This window comes from Herpailurus yagouaroundi, unplaced genomic scaffold, assembly GCF_014898765.1.
Source record: "Herpailurus yagouaroundi ecotype Mexico unplaced genomic scaffold, PumYag 220, whole genome shotgun sequence".
NCBI classification, from domain to species: domain Eukaryota; kingdom Metazoa; phylum Chordata; class Mammalia; order Carnivora; family Felidae; genus Herpailurus; species Herpailurus yagouaroundi.
In genome coordinates, this window is record NW_024412451.1 from 9,469,065 (window position 1) to 9,485,484 (window position 16,420).

General features: G+C 51.8%; 1 protein-coding gene across 2 annotated transcripts in view; it reads left to right on the forward strand.

The window, feature by feature from the left end:
- Window positions 1–16,420, forward strand: part of PRKCG (protein kinase C gamma) — a 20,091-nt gene that overhangs the window by 2,376 nt on the left and 1,295 nt on the right. The window contains exons 3-17 of one of the 2 annotated variants that reach the window (XM_040457861.1): window positions 308–339; window positions 1,285–1,367; window positions 5,698–5,809; window positions 5,978–6,109; window positions 7,106–7,262; window positions 7,944–8,078; window positions 8,378–8,465; window positions 8,767–8,796; window positions 10,219–10,371; window positions 10,689–10,877; window positions 11,913–12,004; window positions 12,085–12,147; window positions 12,604–12,742; window positions 14,008–14,088; window positions 15,665–15,772. In XM_040457861.1, the coding sequence (XP_040313795.1) occupies window positions 308–339; window positions 1,285–1,367; window positions 5,698–5,809; window positions 5,978–6,109; window positions 7,106–7,262; window positions 7,944–8,078; window positions 8,378–8,465; window positions 8,767–8,796; window positions 10,219–10,371; window positions 10,689–10,877; window positions 11,913–12,004; window positions 12,085–12,147; window positions 12,604–12,742; window positions 14,008–14,088; window positions 15,665–15,772 (1,594 nt within the window). The remainder of the gene's footprint in view (window positions 1–307; window positions 340–1,284; window positions 1,368–5,697; window positions 5,810–5,977; window positions 6,110–7,105; window positions 7,263–7,943; window positions 8,079–8,377; window positions 8,466–8,766; window positions 8,797–10,218; window positions 10,372–10,688; window positions 10,878–11,912; window positions 12,005–12,084; window positions 12,148–12,603; window positions 12,743–14,007; window positions 14,089–15,664; window positions 15,773–16,420) is intronic. The other variant, XM_040457863.1, reaches the window with a different exon arrangement.

Genomic DNA, 16,420 nt, shown 5'->3' on the forward strand with positions numbered 1-16,420 from the left:
AGGGGCTGGGGAAACGGACCCCTGGGTCTGAGGGAGGAGGGGCTGGGTACTCGGACCCCAGGGTCTGACGGAGGAGGGGCTGGGGCCCCGGATTCCTGGTTCTGAGGGAGGAGGAGCTGGAGGCCTGGGCTCCTGGGTCTGAGAGAAGAAGGACTGGGGGCCAGAATTTCTGGGTTCTAGTAAACGAGGCAGCTGGGGCTCGACTCCGGGGTCTTGCTACAGGAGGGAGTCAGACGCAGTGTGGCCGGCAGAGGTGGGAGGCCCAGGTACCCTTTTCTGCACTGACCTCTGATCCTTGATCTTGCAGGGGCATTGGGAAACAGGGCCTGCAATGTCAAGGTAAGAGCTGGGGATTCGGACTCCTGGGACCCTCAGGAGGGTGGAGGCTGGGGACCCACGGCCCGGGAGGCTTGACACACGTGTTCTTTGGTCCCCAGAGAGGCGCGGGGGAGCCCGGGGCGGGGGGTGTGGCAAAGACACAGCCTGCGGTGGGGAGGGAGCTCTGACGGCGGGGCCACCGCGGAGGTGGTGCCGGGGGCCCCTCCCTCGGCCGGCTCCAGGTGGGGACAGATATTTGGAGAATCTGTTGCCATGGGAACAGAGAGATTTGGAAAAGGGGAGCTGAAAGGGGGGGCTGGAGATGCGAAGTCAGAGCCCCCCCCCCTTCAAGCTGCTGTCGCCATGACAACACCAACAGTCCTAGGCAGGGGCAGGCCCGGGCGGGGTCACCAATGGGCGGGTGGGGGCCGGGCGGGGCTGGCAGTTCTGGGGGGCGGGAGAGGGGGGCGAGTCCTAAAGCACCAGCTGCCACTGCTGAGAACAGAGTGAGTCAGGGAGGGGGAGGCCTGCAATGGCGCCCCCAGACTCACTTCTGCCCAAGTTGCTGCTCTCTCCGTTCTATCAGAGGACCTCTGTCTGTTTCTCCCTCCTTCTTGGCCTGCCTCTTTTCTTGCTTTCTTGTCTCTGTCGACGGGATCCTATTTTCTCTGTGTCCCTGTCTCTCTGTCGTCCTCACTCCGTCTCTGCGTCTCTGTGTGTAGGCACTGGGTTCTCTCTGCTCTGTGATTCTCTCTTGCCTGTTTTGGGGTCCATCTCTTGAATTTCTGTCTCCTGGTTTTTCTCCCCCATTCCATGTTGGGGTCTCTCCTTTGATTTGCTCTCTGTTGAACTCTATTTTGGGGTCCCCCCTCTCAGGTTTTCTTTCTGTTGGAGTCTCCTTCTCTCTGATTTTCTGTCCATTAGGCTCACTCTCTGTCTCTGTGTCTCTATGATTCTCACCTTCAGTTTGCAGCTTTGTGGTTCATCGACGATGCCACGAATTTGTGACCTTCGAGTGTCCAGGCGCTGGGAAGGGCCCCCAGACGGATGTGAGTGCCCGGACACCTGATTCTTCCTCCTTGGGCCACACCCCCGCCCTCACCCCCTCGGCGTCCGTCCCAATTTCTCCTGCTATTTTTAAGGCTGGGAGGGGAGGGGGGCTGGAGAGATAGGGGGAGCTAGTCTGGCCCAGATTCCCTGCCCTTGGCCTGGAAAGGGGAAGTGAGAGGGGCTGAGCAGGCTGGGGACATAGGTGGGGGACAGAGAGGAGGCAGGTGTGAGGGGACCAAAGACCAACATTGGAGAGGGTGGGCTGTCATCCAGGGGTCAAGAGATTTAAAAAAAACAGAGAGTTGAGGGACAGACAACTATTGATGCAGATACAGATAAGACAGAATCACAGAAATGCGGAAAAAGATAATGATAGAGACCCAGACAGAGAGACTGAGACAGACAGACAGACAGACAGAGGATTGGAACAGAGACAGCAACGCAGGCGGAAGGAAAAGGCAAGCCACAGGGACTGAGAGAGACAGACAGAGACAAGAAACTCAGAGAGACAGGGCTGCAGATACCCAGAGAGAGAAGCTAGAATAGAAAATGGTAGATATGGAGAATCGCTTAGAAGTTGCCAAGAGGGAGGCCCAGGGAGACCCTGCAATGCACATTCACACACATGTGCAAGTACAGATCCCTCATGCACACACACGCACACATGTGCATATATATATATATATATATATATATATATATATCCCCCATGAGCACAAACATGTGCATTACAGGTCCCCCATGAACACACACAGATACACACACCTCTGTCTCCCTCCCTCCCCTTCACCCTTCACATCAGGGGGATGTTGGATCCACTTACAAGAACAGTGGATCCTTGGGGCGCCTGGGTGGCGCAGTCGGTTAAGCGTCCGACTTCAGCCAGGTCACGATCTCGCGGTCCGTGAGTTCGAGCCCCGCGTCGGGCTCTGGGCTGATGGCTCAGAGCCTGGAGCCTGTTTCCAATTCTGTGTCTCCCTCTCTCTCTGCCCCTCGCCCATTCATGCTCTGTCTCTCTCTGTCCCAAAAATAAATAAACGTTGAAAAAAAAAATTAAAAAAAAAAAAAAGAACAGTGGATCCTATGTGCCCCTTCACTTTCTGTCTGGCTTGGGGGCTCTTCTCTTTGAGCCTCAATTTCCCCTCTATAAAATGGGGCTGAAGGTCTAGTGTTGACCAATAGAGCTTTCTGCAATGATGGAAATGTTCTCTGTCTATGCCGTCCAATATGGCGGCCACCAGCCCCGCATAGCTGGCTAGAGGAGCGCTTGAGAGGGGTCACTGTGACTGAGGAATGGAAATCTAAAATTCCATTTAATTTGAATTGATTTAAATTTATTTTTTAATTTTTTTTCATGTTTATTTATTTTGAAAGAGAGAGAGAACACATGCACATGTGAGGAAAGGAGGGACAGAGAGAGGGAGAGAGAGAATCCAAAGCAGGCTCCAGGCTCCAAGCTGTCAGCACAGAGCCCAACATGGGGCTCAAACCCACAAACCTGGAGATCATGACCAAGATCATGACCTGAACAGAAGTCAGGTACTCAACTGACTGAGCCACCCAGGCACCATCCCCCACCTCCCCAGGCTTGTTTTGATAGTTCAACGAAGCCGAGTGACTTCAGAGTCTAGCCCAGCTTTTGACAGAGGGGTGGAGATAGTTTTATGATTAGCAGATGGAGAAAGAGACGGAATGAAAAATGGAGATAGAGAAAGGGAGAGAGAGAGATCTATGGAAGTCCGTGGGACATTTTGCCAGCTGGTTAGGCGAAGAAAATCGAACTTTGCATAGAGAATGTGATTTCACAGAACATATATTGAGCACCCCTTCAGTTCCTCATCTATAGAAGGGGCTGATGATCATGCCTGCCTTACAGGATTGCTTTGAGGACTAAATGAGTCGAGTATTTGGGACGGTACCTGATATATGACAAGAGACAATGTATCCATTATCATCCTTGTAGAATTATGACTATTTCCCATGAAGAAACAGAGGCAAAAACTGAGGAGAGGTCTTCCTCTATATCACTCCAGCTTTTTTTCCCTTCTTCTTCTTCTTAATGCTTTTGATCTTGTTGTAAGTAACGTGGATCAAGGGCTAAGGAAATGGTGAAGGCTTGGCAAGCATGATTTCCTTTAGACCCCTTTCAGGGAGGCCTCATGGACCCATCTTATAGGGAGGATGGCTGGGTCTCTGCAAAGCGGCGATGGCGGCGGGGGGGGGGGGGCGGGGAGCCACAGAGCTGGATGGTGGGCAGAGTCAAAATGTGGACGCTAATCTATCTAATTGGAGCTGTGGTCCTGTCTCGTTTTTAGTAGTGATTTCACCTTGAGAATAATAAGGGCTTCTCTCTGTGGAGTGGTGGAGCCTGTGTGTCCCTGTCCGGTGTCCTGCTGAGGGCTGTTATGTTGACCATCACTTAGTGCAGCTGAGTTAGGGTCAGCTGAAGATCTTTAGAGGCCGGGAGCATTGAAAGAGATCACCGCACCTGAGTGTCATTCAAATTAGAGTCCCCACTAAGCTGCAAAGTAGGGGACACCTGAGTGGCTCAGTCAGTTAAGCATCTGACTCCTGATCTCGGCTCAGGTCATGATCTCACAGTTTGCGAGTTCGAGCCCCACGTTAGCCTCTGTACTGACAGTGTGGTGCCTGCTTGGGATTCTCTCTCCCCCCTCTCCTCTGCCCCTCCCCTGCTCGCACACTCTCTCTTAAATAAACTTAAAAAAAAAAAAACCTGTAAAATAAAAGCCCGAGAATATCCAGAATTTTCACGTCGGATAACTCCTTTTTTATGTTTATTTATTTTTAAGAGAGAGAGAGGTGAGCAGGGGAGGGGCAGAGAGAGAGGGAGACACAGAATCTGAAGCAGGCTCCAGGCTCTGAGCTGTCAGCACAGAGCCCGACGCGGGGCTCAAACCCATGAGCCGAAATCAGATGCTTAACTGACCTAGCCACCGAGGTGCCCCATCACCTATGATAACTTTTGCAATGCATTCCTAGAAAAAGACAAATACCAACTTATTTAACACTCAGACATGGCCAGGGGTGGGGAAGGAATGTCTTACTGGTGTCCTAAATTCATGCTTAATTGCACTCTGGACATTTAGCATTGCTTCAAGATTTAGATTATTTCCACTGGGTAGAGGAGGACACTGAGGCTCAAAACTGGGCACTAACTTGCCCCAAATCATACAGCTGGTAAATGGCCTCGCCCTTATTTAAACCCAGGGCTATGTGAGGACCACAATAAAATCACTAGTAGTAACCACAGCACTAAGAATAACCGTACTTAGCACATTTAACATGCCAGGCCCTGCTATGCAGTTTACATTTAATCTTTCTTCTTTTTTAATCATTATTATTATTTTAATTTTTAAAGTTTTATTTATCAAAGAGGGAGGGAGAATGAGTGGGGGAGGAGCAGAGGAGAGAGGGAGACAGAGGATCCCCAAAGGGTCCCATGCTAACAGCAGAGAGCCCAACGAGGTGCTCGAACGCACAAACTGTGAGATCACAACCTGAGACAAGGTCAGATGCTTCACTGAGCCACCCAGGAGCCCCCAAATTTATTATTTTTTAAAGTAATCTCTACACCCAGTGTGGGACCCAGACTCACAACCCCCGAGATCAAGAGTCACATGTCTACCGACCCAGCCAGGCAGGCGCCCCGACACTTGGTCCTTCACTAACTGAGGGGTCGTTTTAATGGAGAGGTTCTATTCCCCATTTCACAAGGGGCTCAGAGAAGGCAGATCAAGAGTGTGCAGACATTGACAGAGGCTGACAGTGAGGGATCTGGCGTTCATTGTGGCCCACAAGTGCTCGAAAATAGCTTTGGGGAGGGGGGGTGGAGCATAGGGACTATGGGAAGATAGGAGACGCCACCACCTTCAGGTTCTGTTCAGATCCCACCTGGTTAGCGAAGCCCACCCTGATCACTCTATGCAAATTTAAACGCCCCCACCCCTGGCTGACCCTTGCCTGCTTCGTTTTTCTCCAGAGCACCTGTTACCATGCATCATACTCTTTCATTTATTCACAGTGTTTATTTTCTGCCTCCCTTCCCTAGAAAGTAAACTCCATGTGGACAGCAGTTTTTGTTTCTTTGTTCACGGCTGGTCCTGGCACCAAGAACAGTGCCTGGCACACAGCAGGCACTCAATAAATACTGTAGCGTGAATGAGTGAGGAGGAGCGGGACTGGGAGAGCAAGGCGGAAGGAGGAAGCGTTCAAAGGGCTTCTCTCTCTCTCTCTCTCTCTCTCTCTCTCTCTCTCTCTCTCTCTCTCTCTCTGTCCTTACCCCCTCTGATGTCTCCCCTCGGCCCCCAGGACCCCCGGAACAAGCACAAGTTCCGTCTGCACAGCTACAGCAGCCCCACCTTCTGCGACCACTGTGGCTCCCTTCTTTATGGGCTGGTGCACCAGGGCATGAAATGCTCCTGTGAGTAGTCCACGCTTGCTGCTCCTGGCCGAACCTAGCCCTCCGCGGCGGGGGGGGGGGGCCAAAGCACAGTGTCTGGGTTCCGGGTAGGGCCGGGGGACGGAGTCTGGAGTTGAGGGGCGGCCAGAAGTGCCACCTCCCGTTTTGTCCCCCCCTCCCCTCCCCCAGGCTGCGAAATGAACGTGCACCGCCGCTGTGTGCGCAGCGTGCCCTCTCTGTGCGGGGTGGACCACACGGAGCGCCGAGGGCGCCTGCAGCTGGAGATCCGAGCACCCACGGCGGATGAGATCCACGTCACAGGTGAGGCCCCGCCCCTCTGTCCGTCCCTCCCCTTCTACCCCCGCCGGAAGGGCAGGGTGCACCTGAGCGGCCCACCCAGCCGAACCGGAAGGTCCCGCCCACAATCCCGACCCCCGTCTGCAAAGGCTGAGCGCCACCCAGCCACGCCCCTTCCAACCTGTAGCCTGGACTCTAGCCTTGACTTGTGACTTTCAGGGCCATTTTTTAAAATTAATTAATTAATTTTATTTTATTTTTAAAATTTTTTAATGTTTATTTATTTTTGAGAGAGAGAGAGAGACAGAGCATGAGCGGAGGGGGAGGGGAAGAGAGAGAGGGAGACACAGAATCTGAAGCAGGCTCCAGGCTCTGAGCTGTCAGCACAGGGCCCTACACGGGGCTCAAATTCATCAACTGTGAGATCATGACCTGACCCAAAATCGGATGTCCAACGGACTGAGCCACCCAGGTGCCCCTTTTTAAAAATTTTTTAAATGTTTATTTTTGAGAGACAGAGAGACAGAGAGAGAGAAAGGGCAAGCAGGGGAGAGACAGAGAGAGGGAGACACAGAATCCGAAGCAGGCTCCAGGCTCTGAGCTGTCAGCACAGAGCCCGATGTGAGGCTCGAACCCACAAACCCCATGATCATGACCTGAGCAGAAGTTGGATGCTTAACCAACTGAGCCACCCAGGTGCCCCTTTCAGGGCCTCTTAATGGCCATTTTAGATCAAGGTCCTTGGAAGTGGGGGATGAGAGAAAACCTGGTTCCGAGGGAGGCTTGGGATTACTATGGGTGATGTGGCCAGGGTCCTCACTCTGGGGTCCTAAGGGAGGAGGGGGCTTTGGGTCCGATTTCTGGGTCCCTGGCTGGGGAAAGGGCTTTATGCCTCATCTTCTGGATACCTGGGTCAGGAGAAAGGCTGAGCGCTTGGATTTGGGATTGCCACTGGGGAAAACTCCAGGCCCTCTTCCTGGGTCTCTAACCCAGCCTACACCCCTTCACTTCCTCTCTCAGTTGGCGAGGCCCGTAACCTTATCCCAATGGACCCTAATGGTCTGTCTGACCCCTACGTGAAGCTGAAGCTCATCCCAGACCCTCGGAACTTGACAAAGCAAAAGACCCGGACCGTGAAAGCCACGCTAAACCCTGTGTGGAACGAGACCTTTGTGTTGTGAGCTTCGGGTGCAGGGGATGCTGTGATGACTGACAGAGAATGATCGGAGGGTCCTGGTGGCCCACAAGACCCCAGAGAGCAAAGTGTGGGAGGTGTTAGGATAGGAGGATCCCAAAAAAAGGCGGTGGGAGAGGGAAGAGAGTGGCTGAGGGAGAGGGCTGGAGTTAGAGAAGCAGAGAGACAGATATCTGTGCATTTGATCTCCATCAAAGCCCACTACTTTAGAGTGAAACAGAGATCGGAGGGGCGGGGGGGGGATGCTCAGAAGAAGGCACAAACCCAAAGAGACAGAATGGGGAGTGGGTGTGAGCAGGGGAGGGTGGCAGGAATAGAAAGGGAAGCCAATCAACAGAAAGACAGAAGGACAGAGACCTAGAGGAAGGAGGGGGGCACAGAGACTCAGGAGAGAGATCTGGAGAGAAAAGACAGGACACAGGGATGGGAAGGAGCCAAGAATGTGGGAGGACCGGAGAGAGACTGAGAGCTGTCTACATGTACTCAAGGTCCTGATATTGGGGGAGACCCCCTTCGTGGAGGATCAGAGACGACAGGACACTTTAGAGAGCAGGAACAGACCCCAGCTCGCCCCAGAAGGGCTTGCCTGCTCCACCATCACCAGGGATGGGGAGCAGAGGCAGCGGGGAGCTGGACCCTCACTCCGCCGCCCCCTTCCCGCAGCAACCTGAAGCCAGGAGACGTGGAGCGCAGGCTTAGCGTGGAGGTGTGGGACTGGGACCGGACTTCCCGCAACGATTTCATGGGCGCCATGTCCTTCGGGGTCTCGGAGCTGCTCAAGGCGCCGGTGGACGGCTGGTGAGGGCAGGGCAGGGGCGGAGGCTGTGCCTTGGCCTGTCCATCTCTGTGTACGGTCTGTCTCCTTGGGCCACCCTCATTCTGCCTCCCTGCACTTCTCCCTCCCTTGTCCCCGTCCCTCTCCCCTCCTCCTCCCTTCCTGTGTCCCCCACTCCGTGTCTCTCTTGCCTATCCCACTCTGTCCATCTCCGTGTCTTTCTCTCTGTGTCTCTTTCCCCCCTCTGATACCTCTGCCTCTCCCGCGGGTGCCCCCCTTCTGCCCGACTCCTGCCCCACTCTGGTCTCCTTCTGTATGTCAGGTACAAGTTACTGAACCAGGAGGAGGGCGAATATTACAATGTGCCAGTGGCTGATGCTGACAACTGCAGCCTCCTCCAGAAGTTTGAGGTACTCAGGCCCCACTTCTCCCAGGGGGAGCCCAGCCCTGCCGCCCACAGTTCAGAGCTGCCCCCTCCCTGCACCCACTGGTTGCCCACTGGTCCTGGGACTACAATTCCCAGAAGACCCTGGAGCTCCCTTCCCTCTGCTTTTCTAGGGGACTCCTGCCCCAGGGTATGATGGGAATTAGAGTTCCTATCCATCCCCTTGGCTTGGGGGGGTTGGAGTCCCCACCCCTTGCTCTAGGGCATCCTCCTACCTCTCTCGGGGCTCTGACTCTGGCTTTCTCCTCCACCCCCTCTCCCCGCAGGCCTGTAACTACCCCCTGGAACTGTACGAGGTGCGTGGAGCTCAGGCCTGGAATGGAGACATTTTCATGCCTTGTGGTCTACGTCTGTCTCCCCATGTCTTCTCCCTCCCCTGGTATCAGTTTTCACACCCACACACGCGGGATGAGCACAGGTTTGGAGGTGGTCTTGTGCTTGTTGAGTAAACCTAGCATTCCAGAGGTGAATCTGACCCTTAAGCAAGTCCCCAAGGTGGAGACACAGTCACAGATACTTAAATTCCAGGATGATGTAGTGCATTAGAGGTAGAGCACCCCCCCCTCCCCCCAGGAGCCTGGAGGAGACACTCACCCAGCCTGGGGGGAAGGTGCTGGGGGAGGGTGAATCCCTGAGGAGGTGACTGCTGAAGTGAACTTTGAGTTTTTCTATTTCTCACTGTGGCCTTTCTCTCCTCCATTCATTTTCTCACTCTCTCAACACCTATTCCCTGTTAGCCAAACCCTGTTCTGGGCATAGAATCAGTCCGTTCCCTGGGGAGCTCCGATTTCAAAGTAGGAGAAAGTGACAGATGGAGACATCCTCCTGGAAGGAAGATGTTTGGTAATAGAGCTAGTAGCCTCAGGCACTAGGGAGAATTGGAAGCACCTGGCTCAGCCTGGGAGTGCCAGAGAAAGCTTCCTAGGGAGGGGAGCCCCAGAGGAAGTGCAAGGAGAGGGAGACCATATTTCCAGGCTAAAGGCTAGAAATCCTTCCAGGCAGCAGGAGGAGGAGGCCTGTGGCGGGAGCGGGCGAGGCGTGTCTGTAGCACCACGAGGACAGTGGGGCTGAAGGGGGGAGAGAGTGGGAAGAAGTAGGACATTAAGCCAGAGAGGGAAGGAGCGTGCCTTGTCCTTCACTGGAAGGATTTTTATCTTAAACCGGTGGGCCGTGGGAGCATCGGAGGTGGCCTAGGATGGTTTAGGTCAGAACAAGACAAATGCTGTTTGTAGAGAAAAGATGGTGGAGGCAAAGGGGGGGAAGAGGGAGGAGGCTCCGTGGAGACTCGGTGGGGAGGAGCGGTAAAGGTGTTCAGGCGCTGGGTGATGCTGAAGATGCAAAAAGGGGGGAGACACAGTCTCTGGCTTTAATGGATTTTGATTTCTGGCTCTGCTGCTTATTTGCTGTGTGACTTTGGGCAAGTTATTTAGTGTCTCTGTGCCAACTTTCTCTTCTCTAAAATGGCGCATGGTGGTGATAACAGGGTTATCTAACAGCATAGAGTGATCTGTCTGAGTGTTAGTTAAATGATAAACCCTCCAGGTTATGGAAAATCAGCACAAGTTCTAAAGCCAAGGGGGGGGGGGGGCAGAGACAGTTTTCCCTTTTCTCTCCCTCTCTTCTCATCCCTTTCGTTCTTGGCTGCTGTCTCTCTTAGAGACATCTCCTTGTCCCCATCTGGGGTCTGACTACCTTCGGATCTCTCTCCTTTCTCACAGCGGGTGCGGATGGGTCCCTCTTCCTCTCCCATCCCCTCCCCATCCCCTAGTCCCACGGACTCCAAACGCTGTTTCTTTGGGACAAGCCCTGGACGTCTGCACATCTCCGACTTCAGCTTCCTCATGGTTCTAGGAAAAGGCAGCTTTGGGAAGGTTGGATTCCTGGGGCTCTGGGGGAAGGGGGAGCTGTCTGGGGAAAGATCAGATTTCTGGTCCTTAGGAAGGAGGTACATGGGGAGGGACACTAGACTACTGAGCCCCCCAGAGGGGGGTCAGTGGGACACCTGAGTGCCTCTGAGAGGACAGGCATAAAGATTCTGATGCTTTCCCTGAGGGAGTGGTCAGCAAAACCAGGGTGCCCAGTCCCTGAGAGAGAGGGGGAGGATCTGGGATTTCATTTCTTTGTGTCTCTGAAGGGGGAGGGCAGCGACCCCATGATGGACTGGGCCTTTTGGGGCCTCTGTCGCTAGGTGATGCTGGCTGAGCGCAGGGGCTCTGATGAGCTCTACGCCATCAAGATCCTGAAGAAAGACGTGATTGTCCAGGATGATGATGTGGACTGCACCCTGGTGGAGAAGCGCGTGCTGGCCCTGGGGGGCCGAGGCCCGGGAGGCCGGCCCCACTTTCTCACCCAGCTGCACTCCACCTTCCAGACCCCGGTGAGGAAGGAGGGGGCAGAGTCCGGCTCAGGTCGAGCGTCTGCTCTGGGATTCTGAGTTTACAGGCAAAAAGAACCTTCCCCGCCCCGCCCACTCTGACTGGGCGTGGCCAGATGGGTGGGATCCTGACTAGGCGGGACCTGAGCCAGCTTGGTCTTGAGTGGGTGGGTTTTTTTTCTTTTCTTTTTCTTTTTTTTTTTTTTTTTGAGTGAAGGAGTTTTGAGTAAAGGAGTGCGTGAGTGGTGTGCCAATAGCTGCGCGCTAAGTAATGTGGTCGTCATTCTTGGATTCTGAGTAAATGTCTCATCAGAAATGGTGCGCGTCCCGAAGATTGAGGAATGGGACGACAAGTCAGAACCTTCAGAGGCTTTTATTTGTTTGTTTGTTTTTAATTTTTTTATGCTTATTTATTTCTGAGACAGAGAGAGACAGAGCATGAGTGGGAGAGGGGCAGAGAGAGAGAGGGAGACACAGAATCCAAAGCAAGCTCCAGGCTCTGAGCTGTCAGCACAGAGCCGGATGCGGGGCTCGAACTCACAAACCGTGAAATCATGACCTGAGCCAAAGTCAGACACCCAACCGACTGAGTCACCCAGGCGTCGCACTGTTAGATTCCTGGATTTAAAAAGAAAGGAAGGAAGGAAGGAAGGAAGGAAGGAAGGAAGGAAGGAAGGAAGAAAGAAAGAAAGAAAGAAAGAAATTAGTATCCATTGCAAGTGAGGCCTGAAAAAAAAATCTTTGGTTCCTAGCAGGTGGTCAGGATTGCTTTTGTGTGTGAGTAGCTATGGAAAGAGGTTTTGGTATCCTTAGGATTTCCAGGGAATGGTGGGCCTCAGCCTTCAATTCTAAGAGGGTGGGACCAGTTCGGAGTAATAGGGGATATGGCAGGTTGAGATTCTGAGCTGGCTGGGTTAGAATCATTGGGACCTCCCAGTTCTGATTGGGTGGATCTGGAGCCTTCCAAGTTTGTCTCGAGTGGGCAGGAATGGACGTGTCCTACCCCCTCTAAGCACCAGTACCCCGCCTCTCCGGCAGGACCGTCTGTATTTTGTGATGGAGTATGTCACCGGGGGCGACCTGATGTACCACATCCAGCAATTGGGCAAGTTTAAGGAGCCCCATGCAGCGTGAGTCTCAGCTGAGAGAGGAGGGGTGGGGCGAGGGGGACCCCAGCCTTTGAGCTTCTAACTCCCACCTCCTTCTCTAGGTTCTACGCAGCAGAAATCGCCATCGGCCTCTTCTTCCTTCACAATCAGGGCATCATCTACCGGTGAGCAGTCTGGGCCTTTCAGTGGAGGCAGTCAGGCCCCTAGAGGGAAAGGGATCAAACTTACAGCTCTAGGGGCTCCTGGCTGGCTCAGTGCATAGAGCATGCGACTCTTGATCTCGGCATCCTGAGTTCAAGTCCCACGTTGGGCCTAGAGCTTACTTGAAAAACAAAACAAAGGGGTGCCTGGGTGGCTCATTCGGTTGAACATCTGACTCTTGATTTCGACTCAGGTCATGATCCCAGGGTTGTGGGATTGAGCCCTGAATTGGGCTCTGCGTTGATCGTGGAGCCTGCTTGGGATTCTTTCTTTCTCTCTGCCTCTCTTCTGTGCTCACGCATGTGCGTGCTCTCTCTCTAAAATAAACAAAAACAAAACAAAGATCAAAACCTTGTAACTCCAGCCCATTGAACGCTACCCTTCCTTCAATGCCTATCCATCCAACCCCCTACCCCCAGGGACCTGAAATTAGACAACGTGATGCTGGATGCTGAAGGACACATCAAAATCACTGACTTTGGCATGTGTAAGGAGAACGTCTTCCCTGGGACCACCACCCGCACCTTCTGTGGGACCCCAGACTACATAGCCCCTGAGGTAACCCTCCCTTGGCTGTCCTTGGTGCTACACAAGTTCGCCGAGTGGGTATGGCCAGTTGTCTAACATTCAGAATGTCGGGGGGCTGACCCTGGGGTCTTTTTTTTTTAATGTTTATTTTTGAGAGAGAGAGAGAGAGAGAGAGAGAGAGAGAGAGAGAGAGAGAAGAGAGAGAGGGCGAGTGGAGGAGGGGCAGAGAAAGAGGGAGACACAGAATTGGAAGTAGGCTCCAGGCTCTGAACTGTCAGCATAGAGCCTGACTCAGGGCTCTAACTTACAAACCATGGGATCATGACCTGAGCCGAAATCAGCTGCTTAACCAACTAAGCCACCCAGGTGCCCCCTGACCCTGGGGTCTTTGCATGAGTCATGGGTGATCTAACAGCAAACAGAGCAGAAAGGCCTGTGTGTCAGCATTCCAAGTGGGCAGAGCTGGGTGTCTAAACAGGCTAAGTGGGCACAGAGTTGGGTGAGTGTTCTAAAAGAGTGGAACCCTCTCTACTGGTAACAATTCTCAGACAATAGCACCTGTTACAGGACTATTCTAAGAAGGTGTATTCTTGAGTGGGTGGGGCCTGTGTCTCTCCACCACCTGCCCCCCCCCCCCAGCCCTAAGCATTTCCTGAATATTTCAGGTGGGTGGAATATACGCTAACTTTTTGTTAAAGGGGTGGAGCTAATGATCTGACTGTATGTAAGTAGATAGAGTGTCCTGAATTTTCTCAGTGGAAGGAGGAAGTGTCATCCTTAATCTTTCTGGGTGATTCAATGCTAATGCCCAAATAATGTCAATGGTTTCAAAACATGGCTGGGAATCAGAATCACCCGTGGAGATTTTGAAATATACACACATATTACTGACTCTCACTCTGGTCTATTGAGGCTGGAATTCTTTAGGGCTAGGGAACAGCCCCCTAGGTGAATCTTAAATGCATCCAGATTTAAAAATCTCTGGTGTCTGAAAATTAGCCCTCATGCACCTGTTATTGTAAGGAGAGGGTCTAGTTACCAGAATATTTTGGCTGGGTGGAACTTTTGACTTGGTCCTTAGATAATCTTCATATTTGGAACCAAAGGAACATTCTAAGTAGGAAAATTTTGTTTCTGAATTTTCCAAAAAGATGGAACTGAAGTGTTCTGAGTGGGAAGAGTTTGTGTTGACAACACTTAGTGTGGGTAGGGTTCTCTGGGGGTGAGGCTAGAGGGGGTCTTAGGCTTCTTAAAGCACAAACCATGATACCTTGCCTTCCATCCTCTCTCACCAGATCATTGCCTACCAACCCTATGGAAAGTCTGTTGATTGGTGGTCCTTTGGGGTTCTGTTGTATGAGATGTTGGCAGGACAGGTAAGGGAAGCTGGGGACAGGCTGGCCTGCCTAAAGGCAACACCGCGGGGGATGCTACCTGTTACAAGGCCTTTATCTTAAAGGAGCAGGGTAGGAAGTGATGTCTGTCATCTAAGGAGGGGTGCTAAGCAGTTGGGAATATCACGCCTGGATAGCGCTGTCCTTGGTCCTGAAGCATTATTTTCCCATAGGCCTGGGGTTCTTTAAATTCGTTGTTGTTGTTGTTGTTTTAAATCTTTATTTTTGAGGGAGAGAGAGACAGAGTGCAAGCAGGGGAGGAACAGAGAGAAAGACACAGAATCCAAAGCAGGCTCCAGGCTCTGAGCTGTCAGCATAGAGCCCAACAGGGGACTCGAACCCACGAACTGTGAGATTATGACCTAAGCCAAAGTCTGATGCTTAACCGACTAAGCCACCCAGGCACCCCAGGCCTGGGGTTCTTTAAACGTTTTTTGTTTTTTTGGTGTTTTTTTTTTTGGTGACAAGGACTCCATCTCAGAACAACGTGTTTAATTTTTTTTTTAATGTTTATTTATTTTTGAGAGAGAGAAACAGAGCACGAGTGGGGGAGGGGCAGAGAGCAAGGGAGACATAAAATCTGAAGCAGGGGCTTTGAACTCACGAACCGTGAGATTATGACCTGAGCCAAAGTTGGATGCTCAATTGACTGAGCCACCCAGGCACCCCAGAATAATGTGTTTAAATCTATGAAATAAAATAATAGGATTACAAAGGAAATCAATCATATTGAAATATGGTTATCAAAACTTTAAAATTTTGATTTAACTTAGTTCAGCCAACTAAATACATTCAATTTAAATGTATACAGTTGCCTAAATATTACACATAGGGATGTGGATGTATATGTGATTTCCTATTCATGAATTAAATAGTGATATCTCATGGTGATGGGAAGTAAATAGGCAAGTCTACCAGTAATCTTGAAGTTGAGATGACTAATATTTTGAGATATCTGCAACTCTAATGTGATAAGAAATTATCTGTGATTCCTGTTGGTGATGAAGTCATAAGTACTTCATAACTGTTTGTGGTTTTTGCCCACCATTCATAACTGAAGGGAATGAGAAATTGCAGTTAGTGATTTTTAAAAATAAAGATAAGCTTTTTTTCCTATTCAAGCTCACGGGCCCCTTCAGTTGCACAAACAGACTTCCTAGACCCCACATTAAGAATCCTTGCCTTGCTTTTGTGTCTCCTAATTCCAGAAGACTGGAGGCCACTCATCCAACCAGGAGAATGTTTTTACAGTTTTCCTGCACTTTTTCCTCTCTTCTATTTAAATGACATATTGTCTAATTAACACCCTGCTGATTTTGCATAGCAGAGAAAGACAGAACAGCAAAGAGGTGCAGAGAGCTGAGATAGGAAACAAGGTCCATTTGAGATAGGAAACAAGAGTCTGAGAGGAAGGGAGAGAATGCTTTGGTGGTTTCGTCAAAATTTTCCCCAGGATGTTGGAGGGGGGTGTTCATGTTCACGGTGGGTGCTGAGGGTTTGCAAGGTGAGGAAAGGCAGTCTGTCAAGTCCTGACACATTCTCCTCTCTCTTTCCTCAGCCCCCTTTCGATGGGGAGGATGAGGAAGAGCTGTTTCAGGCTATCATGGAACAAACCGTCACTTACCCCAAGTCGCTTTCCCGGGAAGCTGTGGCCATCTGCAAGGGGGTAAGAACTCCCTGACCCCCAGATTCTCCACACAACCCATTCGCCCCACCGCCACCAGCCAGGGTTGCCCGGGCAGTGTCCCTGTGCGCATTAGAAAAGTTTAATACAGAGATTTTGTTAGAACATTAATTACTGACTGCCGTGCTGTCACCTCCTGTCCCATGATGGCCTCTGTCTCCTTCTCTGCTGCACCCACCCCTCAGCTCACTGCAGGGAGTGCTGGAAGGCCAGGGCCTGCCTCTGCAAGGGGGTGGATCAGGTCAACCTAACTCCTGCCACTTTCCCTCCGGGGATCTTGGGCAAGCCACTGACACTCTGGGAGCCTGTCTCCTCTCTTGGGGTTATGGAGCTAATGCAGGATAAGGAGCCTAGCCTATGGCAGCTTTTCCAAGAACATTAGCACACTTGTGTTTCTGGCTCCTGTCTCCATTCTCTCTGACTCTCACTCTCTGGGTTCTGTCTCCTACCTCTGCCTCCATCTACGTTTGATGGGGCCTCCTGTGTCACTACCATTTCTCTGTGTCCCTTGGGCTCTCTGTCAACCCCTTGCATCTGTGTCCCCCTCTCTCTGGGCATCTGTTACCCACTTACCCCCGACTGCCACACACACACACACACACACACACACACACACACACACACACACAC